Below are 14587 nucleotides of genomic sequence, written 5' to 3' on the forward strand. Positions count from 1 at the left end.
TTGACTTATCCACCAAAGTTGACCATGGACTTGGGGCCCACCCCCCTCCACTCCCAATCGCTTCCCTTGCTTTTTCTGTGGTGACTTTGGGGAGAAGAGTAGATTCTCTCTCCTTCTTTCTCCTCCTGATTTCCCTCTCTTCTGTTGGCGCTCAAAATGTCACTTCCTGATTTCTTTGTGCCCTCCATGGCAACGCCCATGCTCCCATAGTAACGCACCATAGTAACAAGCACACTCCCATGTTAACTCTCAATAGTAACACATAACAACATCATTCTATTAATAGCCTGTACTGACCCCCTCCCTCCGTCCCAGACCCCTAACCCTGTACTGAACCCAATCCCACTGTCCCAGACCCCCTAACCCTGTACTGAACCCAATCCCACTGTCCCAGACCCCCTAACCCTGTACTGACCCCCTCCGTCCCAGACCCCCTGACCCTGTCCTGACCCCCTCCCTACTGTACCGGACCCCCTAACCGTTACTGACCCCCAGCAGCTGTCCCAGACCCCCTAACCCTGTACTGACCACTTCCCCAGACCCCCTAACCCGGTCCTGACCCCAGACCCCCTAACCCTGTACTGAACCCAATCCCACTGTCTCAGACCCCCTAACCCTGTACTGATCCCCTAACCCTGTACTGACCCCCTTTGACCCAGACCCCCTAACCCTGTACTGACTCCCACCATCACAGACCCCCTAACCCTGTACTGACCCCCTCCGTCCCAGACCCCCTAACCCTATACTGACCCCCTCCGACCCAGACCCCCTAACCCTTACTGACCCCCAGCAACTGTCCCAGACCCCCTAACCCTGTACTGACCCCCACTCTTCCAGACCCCCTAACCCGGTCCTGACCCCAGACCCCCTAACCCTGTACTGAACCCAATCCCACAGTCCCCGACCCCCTAACCCGGTCCTGACACCCACCCTGCCAGACCCCCTAACCCTGTACTGAACCCAATCCCACTGTCCCAGACCCCCTAACCCTGTACTGAACCCAATCCCACTGTCCCAGACCCCCTAACCCTGTACTGACCCCCTCCGTCCCAGACCCCCTGACCCTGTCCTGACCCCCTCCCTACTGTACCGGACCCCCTAACCGTTACTGACCCCCAGCAGCTGTCCCAGACCCCCTAACCCTGTACTGACCACTTCCCCAGACCCCCTAACCCGGTCCTGACCCCAGACCCCCTAACCCTGTACTGAACCCAATCCCACTGTCTCAGACCCCCTAACCCTGTACTGATCCCCTAACCCTGTACTGACCCCCTTTGACCCAGACCCCCTAACCCTGTACTGACTCCCACCATCACAGACCCCCTAACCCTGTACTGACCCCCTCCGTCCCAGACCCCCTAACCCTATACTGACCCCCTCCGACCCAGACCCCCTAACCCTTACTGACCCCCAGCAACTGTCCCAGACCCCCTAACCCTGTACTGACCCCCACTCTTCCAGACCCCCTAACCCGGTCCTGACCCCAGACCCCCTAACCCTGTACTGAACCCAATCCCACAGTCCCCGACCCCCTAACCCGGTCCTGACACCCACCCTGCCAGACCCCCTAACCCTGTACTGACCCCCTAACCCTGTCCAGACCCCCTCCCACCATCCCAGACCCCCTAACCCTGTCCAGACCCCCTCCCACCGTCCCAGACCCCCTGACCCTGTCCTGCTCCTATGTATACTTACTCTATCTACTGTACCTCTGTAGGAGTTGGAGAGATGCATGTCAGGTGTAAAAACACATATCAGACAGCTGTATGATATTAACCCGGTCGTTGTACCAGGGGCTCTTTTCAGCTTTTATATAGTAATGGACGTTGTAAATAAAACAGAGCAGTGAGGGCATCATTAGAGTATTCTCACATTAAACGTGGTTTCTCCTGTAACTTGTCCTCTCTAGTGGTTACAGAGTCCAACTATGTCTTAGACTTAGATGGACAGTCTGTCTGTCGTAGGATATGAGACCTCCGTTTGTAGTTAGACAGTAGATCATGTGTTCGTGATCTATTGGTTCTTGTGTTTTTAGATCAGCCGTGCTCTCCTCCGACACCTGCTTCATCCAACACATTCCTCTCAGTTGGTCCTGACATTTTGTTGTTGATTTTTGTTTTTAACCTTTAACCTCTTCCTTCCCCCTTGTTGTGCTCATTGGTTTATATTAACCCTCCTCAGGCCGTGCCGATCTCTTCAGTTGGTTGTTTCAGTTGTGTTGATTTGAACCCCTCCTGCTCGGAGTCCATCCTCCTATAACAGATCACTGTGTCCCAAATGGCAGCCTATTCCCTTCACAGGGCACTACTTTTGACCCATAGGGTGGTGCACTGTAGAGGGAATAGGGTGCCATTTTGGGATGCTTCCTGAGTCATGGCAACGTCGGCTTCTCCTCTTACTGCTCAATGTGATGACGTCTCATTTTCTTTCAGGAGTAGTTTGTGTTTGTTGTGGAAAAAGCTGATGCTGTTTATCTCCCTGTTGCTTTATAGTTGTTCCTTCCTTTCTGATATTTCTGTTCCTATTTGTGCGATTCATAGTGTTTTACTGCTGTTAATTTTCTCAACTTGTTTTTGTTTGTTTGTTTTTTGTTTACTCTTCGGTTGACTTGACCCCCCCATCCCCTCCTCTGACTGGGTGCTGCGTTGTGGGTGGGCCCTGACACCTTGGATCCCTCCATTGCTATTGGCACACTCTCTTTTGCTCATCCCCCTGACCTTCGCCCTCTGACCCTTTGACCTTCGTGCCCCACCCCCTTGCCCGTGTCTCCGTTGGTCACCTGGTGGTCGTTCGGGGCCCTTTCTGACGTGACGGGCGACATATCCTGATTTCCGTTTCCTGTTGGCCGTTACCTCTCTCCCCCCGCCCTTACCTCCCTCGCCCACCCCTACTCTGTCCCTCTTTCCAACACACAATCCCACCCCCTATCTCACACACACCAACCTGCCCCCTACCCCCCACACCTTCCACCCTCCACTCCTGCCACGTTGCCATGGTCCCAGCCTACGGGCAGCCAAAATGGCGAAGGCCCACCAGCAGCAGCAGCAGGCGTCAATGGCAGCGGGCGTCGCGGCGAGTACCGGCTCTCCCGTTAAAGAGCTGAGAGATCTGTCGGCCATGGACGCCTTCCGCTCCCGAAGCATCAGCGTCTCCGAGCACGCGGTGCGCAGGTAGAGAGCACTCTGGGTAACCAGGAAATAAAACCCAGAAAATAACATTTCTTGCTTCCGTTGGGGGGGGGGGGGCTTGGTGGGGGGGGGGGGGAGCCGTCGTCATAAGGACCGGTGGGCGGTTGCCAGGGAAACCTGGGTTGGGTGGCGGTGGCATGCTGGAGGAGGATGTGTTGAGTGGTTCTGGGCTGCAATCGGCATCTTTTTTTTTTTTTAACGACATTTGAGTGATTTCCTTGCATGCAGTTTGTGCTTTGGAAAACATCTAGATTTCTGTCGATGTTTTCCTGTTAACCCCGTTTTGGCTTCTTTCATTTCTCTTGATGCTTTGGTTTGTTATGAATAGTTATTTTTTGTTTGTTTTCGGTTGTGGTGTTTGCTGGGTTTTGCTGTGCCGACTGGATTTAATTTACTGACTGACTGAATGGCTGGAGAAAAACATGGCCCTACTCCAAGCAGTGTACTGAGACGATAAGACTGACAGCCACTGCTACCAATGATTGGCTTTTCCTCTTCCCTGTGGGAAGGGACTATTGTGTTCTGGGCCAATGAGAAGCCAGTCTTACACACATGCTTTGCATGCTGCCTGTGTGGTTTTCTGTTGCTTTGCGTTTGTTTGACCCACAGATGCTCCGTGTTCCGCTACGCTGATTTACAACCATCTGTCTGTTTGTGGGATGTTGGGATTCCTTGATTATCTGAGTTACAAAATTAAGGTAACTTTCCCACAATTCCGAGATTTTCAAGAAATCCCGGTTGGAAAATTCCTGGATTTCACGATCATTCCTTCTAGATTCGAGGAATATTCCAATTGGGATGTCTGGGAATTTTGGGGAAAGTTACCAGAATTATGCTACCCCTCATCTATGACCGAGTGACTGACTGAGTTGGGGGTTTTGTGGTGTCTGTCTCCAACTGACTCAATGACTCCTGCCATGCACCAATCACTACACATACCTGTGAGAGTGGCTGACTGTGAGAGTGGCTGACTGTGAGAGTGGCTGACTGTGAGAGTGGCTGACTGTGAGAGTGGCTGACTGTGAGAGTGGCTGACTGTGAGAGTGGCTGACTGTGAGAGTGGCTGACTGTGAGAGTGGCTGACTGTGAGAGTGGCTGACTGTGAGAGTGGCTACCTGTGAGAGAGCGGCTGACTGTGAGAGAGCGGCTGACTGTGAGAGAGCGGCTGACTGTGAGAGAGCGGCTGACTGTGAGAGAGCGGCTGACTGTGAGAGAGCGGCTGACTGTGAGAGAGCGGCTGACTGTGAGAGAGCGGCTGACTGTGAGAGAGCGGCTGACTGTGAGAGAGCGGCTGACTGTGAGAGCGCGGCTGACTGTGAGAGCGCGGCTGACTGTGAGAGCGCGGCTGACTGCGAGAGCGGCTGAGTGAAAAGTGAATGGTGGTTAGATAATGTGTCATCATTTCTTTCCATCTGTGTATCTCAAACCCATAGGAGTCCATAGGTTGTTATTGAGCAGTCTGTCAGATGGGGAATTAGTTCAGCTGACACTCAACTAGTCAGCTCTCAAATACTAGCCAGTCTGTTTGTTATCACGGTAACTCATCGTCATGCCAAACAATTTGTCTTGACAATGACCTCCTATGGAGTTGGCAAGAGCACAAACTGATCTGGGACCAGGCTACTGAAGTACTAGTTCTAATCCAAATTATCCCAAGGAGAGGGAAGAACTGATCTGGGACCAGGCTACTGAAGTACCAGGAGACGGAGGAAGAAGTGTGTAGTTTACCAGGCCCTGTTACAATCTGTATAACTGTCAGTCCCCCTCCTGACCAGCAGGGTGCAGGAGACGATCACTAGACAGCCTGAGGAGCTTCCCCGTTACACACAGATCCAAGACCAGTTTTGTGTTTCCCCTCTAATGGTTAGGGATAGGATTGGGGCCAGTTGAGTTGATCCTAGATCTGTTTTGTGTTTCCCCTCTAATGGTTAGGGATAGGATTGGGGCCAGTTGAGCTGATCCTAGATCTGTGCCTATAAGAAAGTACAGTATTTGGGATTCCTCGAACAGAAGGTCTAACAGACTTGCCTCAGTGTGTGACTATGGCAACGCCTCAGTGTGTGACTATGGCAACGCCTCTGTGTGACTATGGCAACGTCTCACACGGCACACTGTTCCCTTCATAGTGCACTGCCTTTGACCAGAGCCCTATGGGGTTGCCTATGGGCCGTGGTCTAAAGTAGTGCACTGCATAGGGAATAGGGTGCCATTTGGAACGCGACAACCGACTTGGTGCCTCAGCCGACACCTACTGGCTACAGGTGTTCTGACTACCTACCACTGGTGGTCTGCTTACACACACACACACACACACACACACTCTCTTTTAACTGCCATTCAGATAATCTGTAATTTAATTTGAAGGGTCCCCTTCTCCATGTCCTTCAGTCTGTACCTCTTAACTCCATAGCAACAGGCAGACAGCTGTTGTTGTAGAGAACATTCAGAGCAGCGTTCTATTAGCTCATAAAGGCCTTTGTCTCCAGCTGTTGTTGTAGAGGACATTCAGAGCAGTGTTCTATTAGCTCATAAAGGCCTTTGTCTCCAGCTGTTGTTGTTGAGGACATTCAGAGCAGCGTTCTATTAGCTCATAAAGGCCTTTGTCTCCAGCTGTTGTTGTAGAGGACATTCAGAGCAGCGTTCTATTAGCTCATAAAGGCCTTTGTCTCCAGCTGTTGTTGTAGAGAACATTCAGAGCAGCGTTCTATTAGCTCATAAAGGCCTTTGTCTCCAGCTGTTGTTGTAGAGGACATTCAGAGCAGCGTTCTATTAGCTCATAAAGGCCTTTGTCTCCAGCTGTTGTTGTAGAGAACATTCAGAGCAGCGTTCTATTAGCTCATAAAGGCCTTTGTCTCCAGCTGTTGTTGTAGAGAACATTCAGAGCAGCGTTCTATTAGCTCATAAAGGCCTTTGTCTCCAGCTGTTGTTGTTGAGGACATTCAGAGCAGCGTTCTATTAGCTCATAAAGGCCTTTGTCTCCAGCTGTTGTTGTAGAGGACATTCAGAGCAGCGTTCTATTAGCTCATAAAGGCCTTTGTCTCCAGCTGTTGTTGTAGAGAACATTCAGAGCAGCGTTCTATTAGCTCATAAAGGCCTTTGTCTCCAGCTGTTGTTGTTGAGGACATTCAGAGCAGCGTTCTATTAGCTCATAAAGGCCTTTGTCTCCAGCTGTTGTTGTAGAGGACATTCAGAGCAGCGTTCTATTAGCTCATAAAGGCCTTTGTCTCCAGCTGTTGTTGTAGAGGACATTCGGAGCAGCGTTCTATTAGCTCATAAAGGCCTTTGTCTCCAGGTATCATCAGGTTGTATCTGTCCTTCAATGGAACACCTGTTTAGTTGAACTTCAATACAACATAACATAACACTAAGACAGACAGGGAGGGAGACAGGCAGACAGACAGACAGACAGGGACGCAGACAGGCAGACAGACAGACAGGCAGACAGACAGACAGGCAGTTTGAATGATCTACATTAGTTTAAAACACAGTCTTCTCAATATCTAGTATATCATGTAGATGTGTGGACATAGAGGCTGAAAGTATCTGTCCATAAGATTACTTCCTAACTACTTCCTGTTGTAGTTTGGACGGTGTTTGTCTGAACTCTCGGTTCCTACGTCAAACCCGTTCCCTGTGGCGATGTCACTCCCCTTGAAGACCGGCGTAACTTGTCCTACAGAACAGTAGCTGTGTGTTCCGTTTCCCCTGACGGTGGTTACCGTGGTTACCGGGATGCAATGGGGGGTCTCCAGGGAGGAATGCTGAAGGGAGATGTAGATCAGGTGACTGGGATATTACGGTACATCAGTTCCACCGGGCCTTGAGTTCTGTGCAGCATGTTGTTCTAGTGTTCTCTCTCTCTCTCCTTCAACATAAAAGCGCCTGGTCTTCCTCTCTCTCTCCTTCAACATAAAAGCGCCTGGTCTTCCTCTCTCTCTCCTTCAACATAAAAGCGCCTGGTCTTCCTCTATCTCTGACACCAGCCGTGGTTCCCGGGCCTTTGTAGAAGAGACACCCTGTCAGCAGTAAGCATAGCACTTCACATCCACAGAGGGAACGGGTGACTTCAAGCGCCCAGGTTGCCGCTACAGTTACTTATACCAAGTCCCAGCTTGTTTGTGTGTGTGGGAGAGAGGTCCCAGCTTGTTTGTGTGTGTGTGGGAGAGAGATTGGCTCATCTGTGTTTGTGTACATCAGAGGTGTACACCTGAGAGAAAGATAAGAGCCAGGCTGTGTGTGGGAGAATGCAATGCTGCGTGTGTGGATCTTGCAAACCGCGTGTGTGGATCTTGCAAACCGTGTGTGTGTGGATCTTGCAAACCGTGTGTGTGGATCTTGCAAACCGTGTGTGTGGATCTTGCAAACCGTGTGTGTGTGGATCTTGCAAACCGTGTGTGTGTGGATCTTGCAAACTGTGTGTGTGTGGATCTTGCAAACTGTGTGTGTGTGGATCTTGCAAACCGTGTGTGTGTGGATCTTGCAAACCGTGTGTGTGTGGATCTTGCAAACTGTGTGTGTGTGGATCTTGCAAACTGTGTGTGTGTGGATCTTGCAAACCGTGTGTGTGGATCTTGCAAACCGTGTGTGTGTGGATCTTGCAAACTGTGTGTGTGTGGATCTTGCAAACTGTGTGTGTGTGGATCTTGCAAACCGTGTGTGTGTGGATCTTGCAAACCGTGTGTGTGTGGATCTTGCAAACTGTGTGTGTGTGGATCTTGCAAACCGTGTGTGTGTGGATCTTGCAAACCGTGTGTGTGTGGATCTTGCAAACCGTGTGTGTGTGGATCTTGCAAACCGTGTGTGTGTGGATCTTGCAAACTGTGTGTGTGTGTGTGGATCTTGCAAACTGTGTGTGTGTGTGTGTCAGCGGAGGCTGCTGAGGGGAGGACGGCTCATAATATTGTCTGGAAGGGAGTAGTTGTAATGGTATCAACGGTTATTTATACTTATAGAATGTGTTTTGATTCCATTCACTCCGTTCCAGCCGTCATTATGAGCCGTCCTCCCCTCAGCAGCCTCCACTGGTGTGTGTGTCTCTCTGACACCCTCTCGGACACCCTTATCTGGGACCCCTCTCTGACACCCTATCTGACACCCTTATCTGACACCCTTATCTGACACCCTTATCTGACACCCTTATCTGACACCCTTATCTGACACCCTTATCTGACACCCTTATCTGACACCCTCTCTGACACCCTTATCTGACACCCCCTGGCTGTAGGATGCACACCTCCAGCACCACGTGTAGTCTGGGTTCTTCTGACGAGAACACCGTGAGCCAGGCAGACGATGGGTTAAAGACCGTCCACCTGGAGTTAACGGAGACCTGTCTGGACATGATGGCTCGATACGTCTTCTCCAACTTCTCAGCCCTGCCCAAGAGGTACGCACGGACGGGGGGGTTGACCACGGGATATTTTCTGCCTTTATTAGTGACCTCGTGGGTCTTCACTCTAGTCTTCATTATTCACCCAATCACAACGGGGGAAAGGACACGAGGTCTATACTCTAGTCTTCATTATTCACCCAATCACAACGGGGGAAAGGACACGAGGTCTATACTCTAGTCTTCATTATTCACCCAATCACAACGGGGAAAAGGACACGAGGTCTATACTCTAGTCTTCATTATTCACCCAATCACAACGGGGAAAAGGACACGAGGTCTTCTATGATTATCAACTGCCATAAGCCCTCGGAACTAAGTGACCTTGACTTAACCCCTGACCCTTAACCTTTGCCAGGTCTCCTATAGCAGAGTTCCTTCTGGCGGGGGGTCGCAGTATGACCTGGCTGGTGGGTAACAAGCTGATCACCATAACGACCAGTGGTGGGGTCAGGAGCCAGGCCCTACTGGGAATGGACATGGCTGAGAGGCTGGGAGGAGGGGGAGAGATGACCAGGTAACCACCCACACACACACACAGGAGCCAGGTCCTACTGGGAATGGACATGGCTGAGAGGCTGGGAGGAGGGGGAGAGATGACCAGGTAACCACCCACACACACACAGGAGCCAGGCCCTACTGGGAATGGACATGGCTGAGAGGCTGGGAGGAGGGGGAGAGATGACCAGGTAACCACCCACACACACACACACAGGAGCCAGGTCCTACTGGGAATGGACATGGCTGAGAGGCTGGGAGGAGGGGGAGAGATGACCAGGTAACCACCCACACACACACAGGAGCCAGGCCCTACTGGGAATGGACATGGCTGAGAGGCTGGGAGGAGGGGGAGAGATGACCAGGTAACCACCCACACACACACACACAGGAGCCAGGTCCTACTGGGAATGGACATGGCTGAGAGGCTGGGAGGAGTGGGAGAGATGACCAGGTAACCACCCACACACACACAGGAGCCAGGCCCTACTGGGAATGGACATGGCTGAGAGGCTGGGAGGAGGGGGAGAGATGACCAGGTAACCACCCACACACACACAGGAGCCAGGCCCTACTGGGAATGGACATGGCTGAGAGGCTGGGAGGAGTGGGAGAGATGACCAGGTAACCACCCACACACACACACACAGGAGCCAGGTCCTACTGGGAATGGACATGGCTGAGAGGCTGGGAGGAGTGGGAGAGATGACCAGGTAACCACCCACACACACACAGGAGCCAGGCCCTACTGGGAATGGACATGGCTGAGAGGCTGGGAGGAGGGGGAGAGATGACCAGGTAACCACACACACACACAGTAACCCATATACACACACTGTAACCCATATACACACACACACACACACACACACACACACACACACACGGTAACACACACACACACACACACACGGTAACCCATATACACACACACACACACACACACACACGGTAACCCATACACAACCACACTGTAACCCATACACACACGGTAACACACCTACTGTCAGTAATATCCGGTCTCTCTCTTGCCCCCTGTAGGTCAGACCCCTCCCTCCACACCCGTCAGACCAAAGAGGCTCCGGCCAAACTGGAGTCCCAGTCCAGTCAACAGCTCAACAGAGCCTCACGCATCAGAGTACGATCCATGTCAGGTAGGAAGAGGAGGAACTCTCTCTGTCTCTCTCACTCTCTATCCTTCTCTCTCTCTACTGTCATCAGAGTACGATCCATGTCAGGTAGGAAGAGGAGGAACTCTCTGTCTCTCACTCTCTATCCTTCTCTCTATCTATCTCTCACTCTCTATCCTTCTCTCTCTACTGTCATCAGAGTACGATCCATGTCAGGTAGGAAGAGGAGGAACTCTCTCTATCCTTCTCACTCTCTATCCTTCTCTCTCTACTGTCATCAAAGTATGATCCATTGAAGGTAGGAAGATGAGGAACTCTCTGTCTCTCACTCTCTATCCTTCTCTATCCTTCTCTCTCTCTACTGTCATCAGAGCACGATCCGTGTCAGGTAGGAAGAGGACGTTCTCTCTATCTAGCTATCTATTCTATACACTACATGATCTAAAGTATGTGGTGAACATCTCATTCCAAAATCGTGGGCATTAATATTGAGTTGGTCCCCCTCCACTCTTCTGGGAAGGCTTTCCACTAGATGTTGGAACATTGCTGCTATAACAGCCTCCACTCTTCTGGGAAGGCTTTCCACTAGATGTTGGAACATTGCTGCTATAACAGCCTCCACTCTTCTGGGAAAGCTTTCCACTAGATGTTGGAGCATTGCTGCTATAACAGCCTCCACTCTCCTGGGAAGGCTTTCCACTAGATGTTGGAACATTGCTGCAGGGACTTGCTTCTGTTCACCCACGAGCATTAGTGAGGTCGGACACTGATGTTATGCGATTTAGGCCTGGCTCGCAGTTGGTGTTCCAATTCATCTTAAAGGTGTTTGATGGGGTTGAGGTCAGGGCTTTGTGCCCGCCAGTCAAGTTCTTCTACACCAACCTTGACAAAACCATTTCTGCATGGATCTCGCTTTGTGCACAGGGGCATTGTCATGCTGAAACAGGAAAGGGCCTTCCCCAAACGATTACCACAATTTTGAAAGCACAGAGTCCTCTAGAATGTCATTGTATGCTGTAGTGTAAAGATTTCCCTTCACTGGGACTAAGGGGCCTAGCCCGAACCATGAAAAACAGCCCCAGAAAACAGCCCCCTCCACCAAACTTTACAGTTAGCACTATGCATTGGGGCAGGTAGCGTTTTCCTGGCATCCACTAAACCCAGATTTGTCCGTCGGGACTGCCAGAGGGTGAAGTGTGATTCATCACTCCAGAGAACGCGTTTCCACTGCTCCAGAGTACAATGGTGGAGAGCTTTACACCACTCCAGCCGACGCTTGGCATTGCGCATGGTGATCTTAGACTTGTGTGCGGCTGCTCGGCCATGGAAAACCATTTCATGAAGCTCCCAACGAACAGTTCTTGTGCTGAGTTTGCTTCCAGAGGCAGTTTGGAACTCAGAAATGAGTGTTGCATCCGAGGACAGCACTCGGCGGTCCCGTTCTTTAAGCTTGTGTGGCCTACCACTGCGCGTCTGAGCCGTTGTTGCTCCTTGACGTTTCCACTTCACAATAACAGCACTTACAGTTGACCAGGGCAGCTCTAACAGGGCAGAAATTTGACGAACTGACTTGTTGGAAAGGTGGCATCCTATGATGGTGCCACGTAAGTCACTAAGCTTTTCAGTAAGGCCATTCTACTGCCAATGTTTGTCTTTGGAGATTGCATGGCTGTTCTGTAATGTTCTGGGGCAACGGGCGTGGCTGAAATAGCTGAATCCACTAATCTGAAGGGGTCTCTCTATCTCTCCTTCGTTCCATGTAAGGTAGGGATGGTGATATGTCACTAATTCCTCCTTCTCTCCACCTGTTCTTTCTCCTTCTCCCCCCTCAGGTGGCCATGCCCTCCGTGCAGGTCCAGCCCAGAGCCTCAGCCCCCTGGTCTCACCCTCTGAGGGGGGAGAGCTGTGTGGTGTCCCCCTCTCTCCCCCCTCCTCCTCCTCTGGCCCCTGTCTGGATGGCCTGGAGCCCCCCTCTCCTTCCCCCTGTGCCCCCCCTAAGGACCCTCTCAAAGACAAGCCCAGCCTGGCAGAGTTCCTTCCCGTTCTGACCCAGGGATGGGCTGAGATCTTCATACGCAGACCCTCAGGTAAACACACACACACACACACACACACACACACACACACACACACACACACACACACACACACACACACACACACACACACACACACACACACACACACCTGTTGAATAACTTCCTCTTCATCTGTTTACACACGGAAGATACAGACCATTTTAGATTATTTTCTCTCTTTTCTTCTCCATCTCTCTTCCTCCTCTGACCTGACTAATTCCAATCACATCAAATGTATTTATAAAGCCCTTTTTACATCAGCTGAGATCTCCAAGTGCTGTACAGAAACCCAGCCTAAAACCCCAAACAGCAAGCAATGCAGGTGTAGAAGCACGGTGGCTAGGAAAAACTCCCTAGAAAGGCCAAAACCTAGGAAGAAACCTAGAGAGGAACCAGGCTATGTGGGGTGGCCAGTCCTCTTCTGGCTGTGCCGGGTGGAGATTATAACAGAACATGGCTAAGATATTCAAATGTTCATAAATGACTAGCATGGTCAAATAATAGTAATCACAGTGGTTGTCGAGGGTGCAAGGTCAGCACGGCCAGGTGGACTGGGGACAGCAAGGAGTCATCGTGCCAGGTAGTCCTGACGCATGATCCTAGGGCTCAGGTCCTCCGAGAGAGAGAGAGAGAGAAAGAAAGAGAATTAGAGAACGCACACTTAGATTCACACAGGACACCGAATAGGACAGGAGAAGTACTCCAGATATAACAAACTGACCCTAGCCCCCCGACACATAAACTACTGCAGCTAAAATACTGGAGGCTGAGACAGGAGGGGTCAGGAGACACTGTGGCCCCATCCAATGATACCCCCGGACAGGGTTAAGCAGGAAGGATATAACCCCACCCACTTTGCTAAAGCACAGCCCCAACACCACTAGAGGGATATCTTCAACCACCAACTTTCCATCCTGAGACAAGGCAGAGTATAGCCCACAAAGATCTCCGCCACGGCACAACCCAAGGGGGGGCGCCAACACAGACAGGAAGATCACATCAGTGACTCAACCCACTCAAGTGACGCACCCCTTTGGTTAATTGGTTAATTCCTAAAAGTCTAAGTCATTGGAGGTGGGGGGTGCTAAGCTGTCATATGGAATGGTTTTATGTCATACTGTGGATCATTTGGCTATTTGATATAAAAAAAAAACGTTAGGACCCCGTTTACGTGATAAGACCGATTTTCGCTTAAACTGACGGATTTTGATGGGGATTTTGTGATGTGACTTAGATTGACACACCGGGGCGTCATTGGACTCCAGGGGGGTAATTGACTTCTCTCCTGTCCAGGTAACACCAGCTGGTTGATGTGTCTGGAGAACCCTCCCAGTCCCTTCTCCTCTGAGCTGGGTAACATGCCTCTCCAGGAGCTGTCCTCTGTCCTCATGGCCATGGAGGGGGTCAAGGAGCCCCCCACTCAGACTGCCAGCGCCCCCGCCAGCACAGCCACCCCCGCCCCGACCCCCGTAGTCCTTAACCCCCCTGGACCCATCCAAGGGGGCAAGCCTGGACTCATCCAGCGCTCTAACACAGGTGAGGAGGGAGAGGGGTGTAGTGGTGTGTTGGATATTATAAGTGTGTGTTGATGGTAGGGGTCAGTGTGTGTTGGTGGGAGGGGACAGTGTGTGTGTTGGTGGGAGGGGACAGTGTGTGTGTTGGTGGGAGGGGACAGTGTGTGTGTTGGTGGGAGGGGACAGTGTGTGTGTTGGTGGGAGGGGACAGTGTGTGTGTTGGTGGGAGGGGACAGTGTGTGTGTTGGTGGGAGGGGACAGTGTGTGTGTTGGTGGGAGGGGACAGTGTGTGTTGGTGGGAGGGGACAGTGTGTGTTGGTGGGAGGGGACAGTGTGTGTCACCACCCAGTACAGCTCCCCAGTCACCACCCAGTACAGCTCCCCAGTCACCACCCAGTACAGCTCCCCAGTCACCACCCAGTACAGCTCCCCAGTCACCACCCAGTACAGCTCCCCAGTCACCACCCAGTACAGCTCCCCAGTCACCACCCAGTACAGCTCCCCAGTCACCACCCAGTACAGCTCCCCAGTCACCACCCAGTACAGCTCCCCAGTCACCACCCAGTACAGCTCCCCAGTCACCACCCATTACAGCTCCCCAATCACCACCCAGTACAGCTCCCCATTCACCACCCAGTACAGCTCCCCAATCACCACCCAGTACATCTCCCCAATCACCACCCAGTACATCTCCCCAATCACCACCCAGTACAGCTCCCCAATCACCACCCAGCACAGCTCCCCAATCACCACCCAGTACAGCTCCCCAATCACCACCCAGTACAGCTCC

The 14587-nt window shown here is 51.7% G+C and overlaps 1 protein-coding gene across 4 annotated transcripts in view; it reads left to right on the top strand.

Annotated features, from left to right (window-relative positions):
- The window catches only part of LOC110510382 (tuberin), a 65988-nt gene that overhangs the window by 30306 nt on the left and 21095 nt on the right, over positions 1-14587 (top strand). For 3 of the 4 annotated variants that reach the window (XR_005042059.1, XM_036973064.1, XM_036973065.1), the window contains exons 26-31: positions 3003-3170; positions 8413-8574; positions 8936-9094; positions 10117-10229; positions 12038-12292; positions 13577-13819. Coding sequence is in view for 3 of the 4 variants with exons in the window: in XM_036973064.1 (XP_036828959.1) it covers positions 3003-3170; positions 8413-8574; positions 8936-9094; positions 10117-10229; positions 12038-12292; positions 13577-13819 (1100 nt within the window). In the remaining variant the exon portion in view is untranslated. The remainder of the gene's footprint in view (positions 1-3002; positions 3171-8412; positions 8575-8935; positions 9095-10116; positions 10230-12037; positions 12293-13576; positions 13820-14587) is intronic. The other variant, XM_036973066.1, reaches the window with a different exon arrangement.

Source organism: Oncorhynchus mykiss, unplaced genomic scaffold (assembly GCF_013265735.2).
Source record: "Oncorhynchus mykiss isolate Arlee unplaced genomic scaffold, USDA_OmykA_1.1 un_scaffold_219, whole genome shotgun sequence".
Lineage (NCBI taxonomy): Eukaryota > Metazoa > Chordata > Actinopteri > Salmoniformes > Salmonidae > Oncorhynchus > Oncorhynchus mykiss.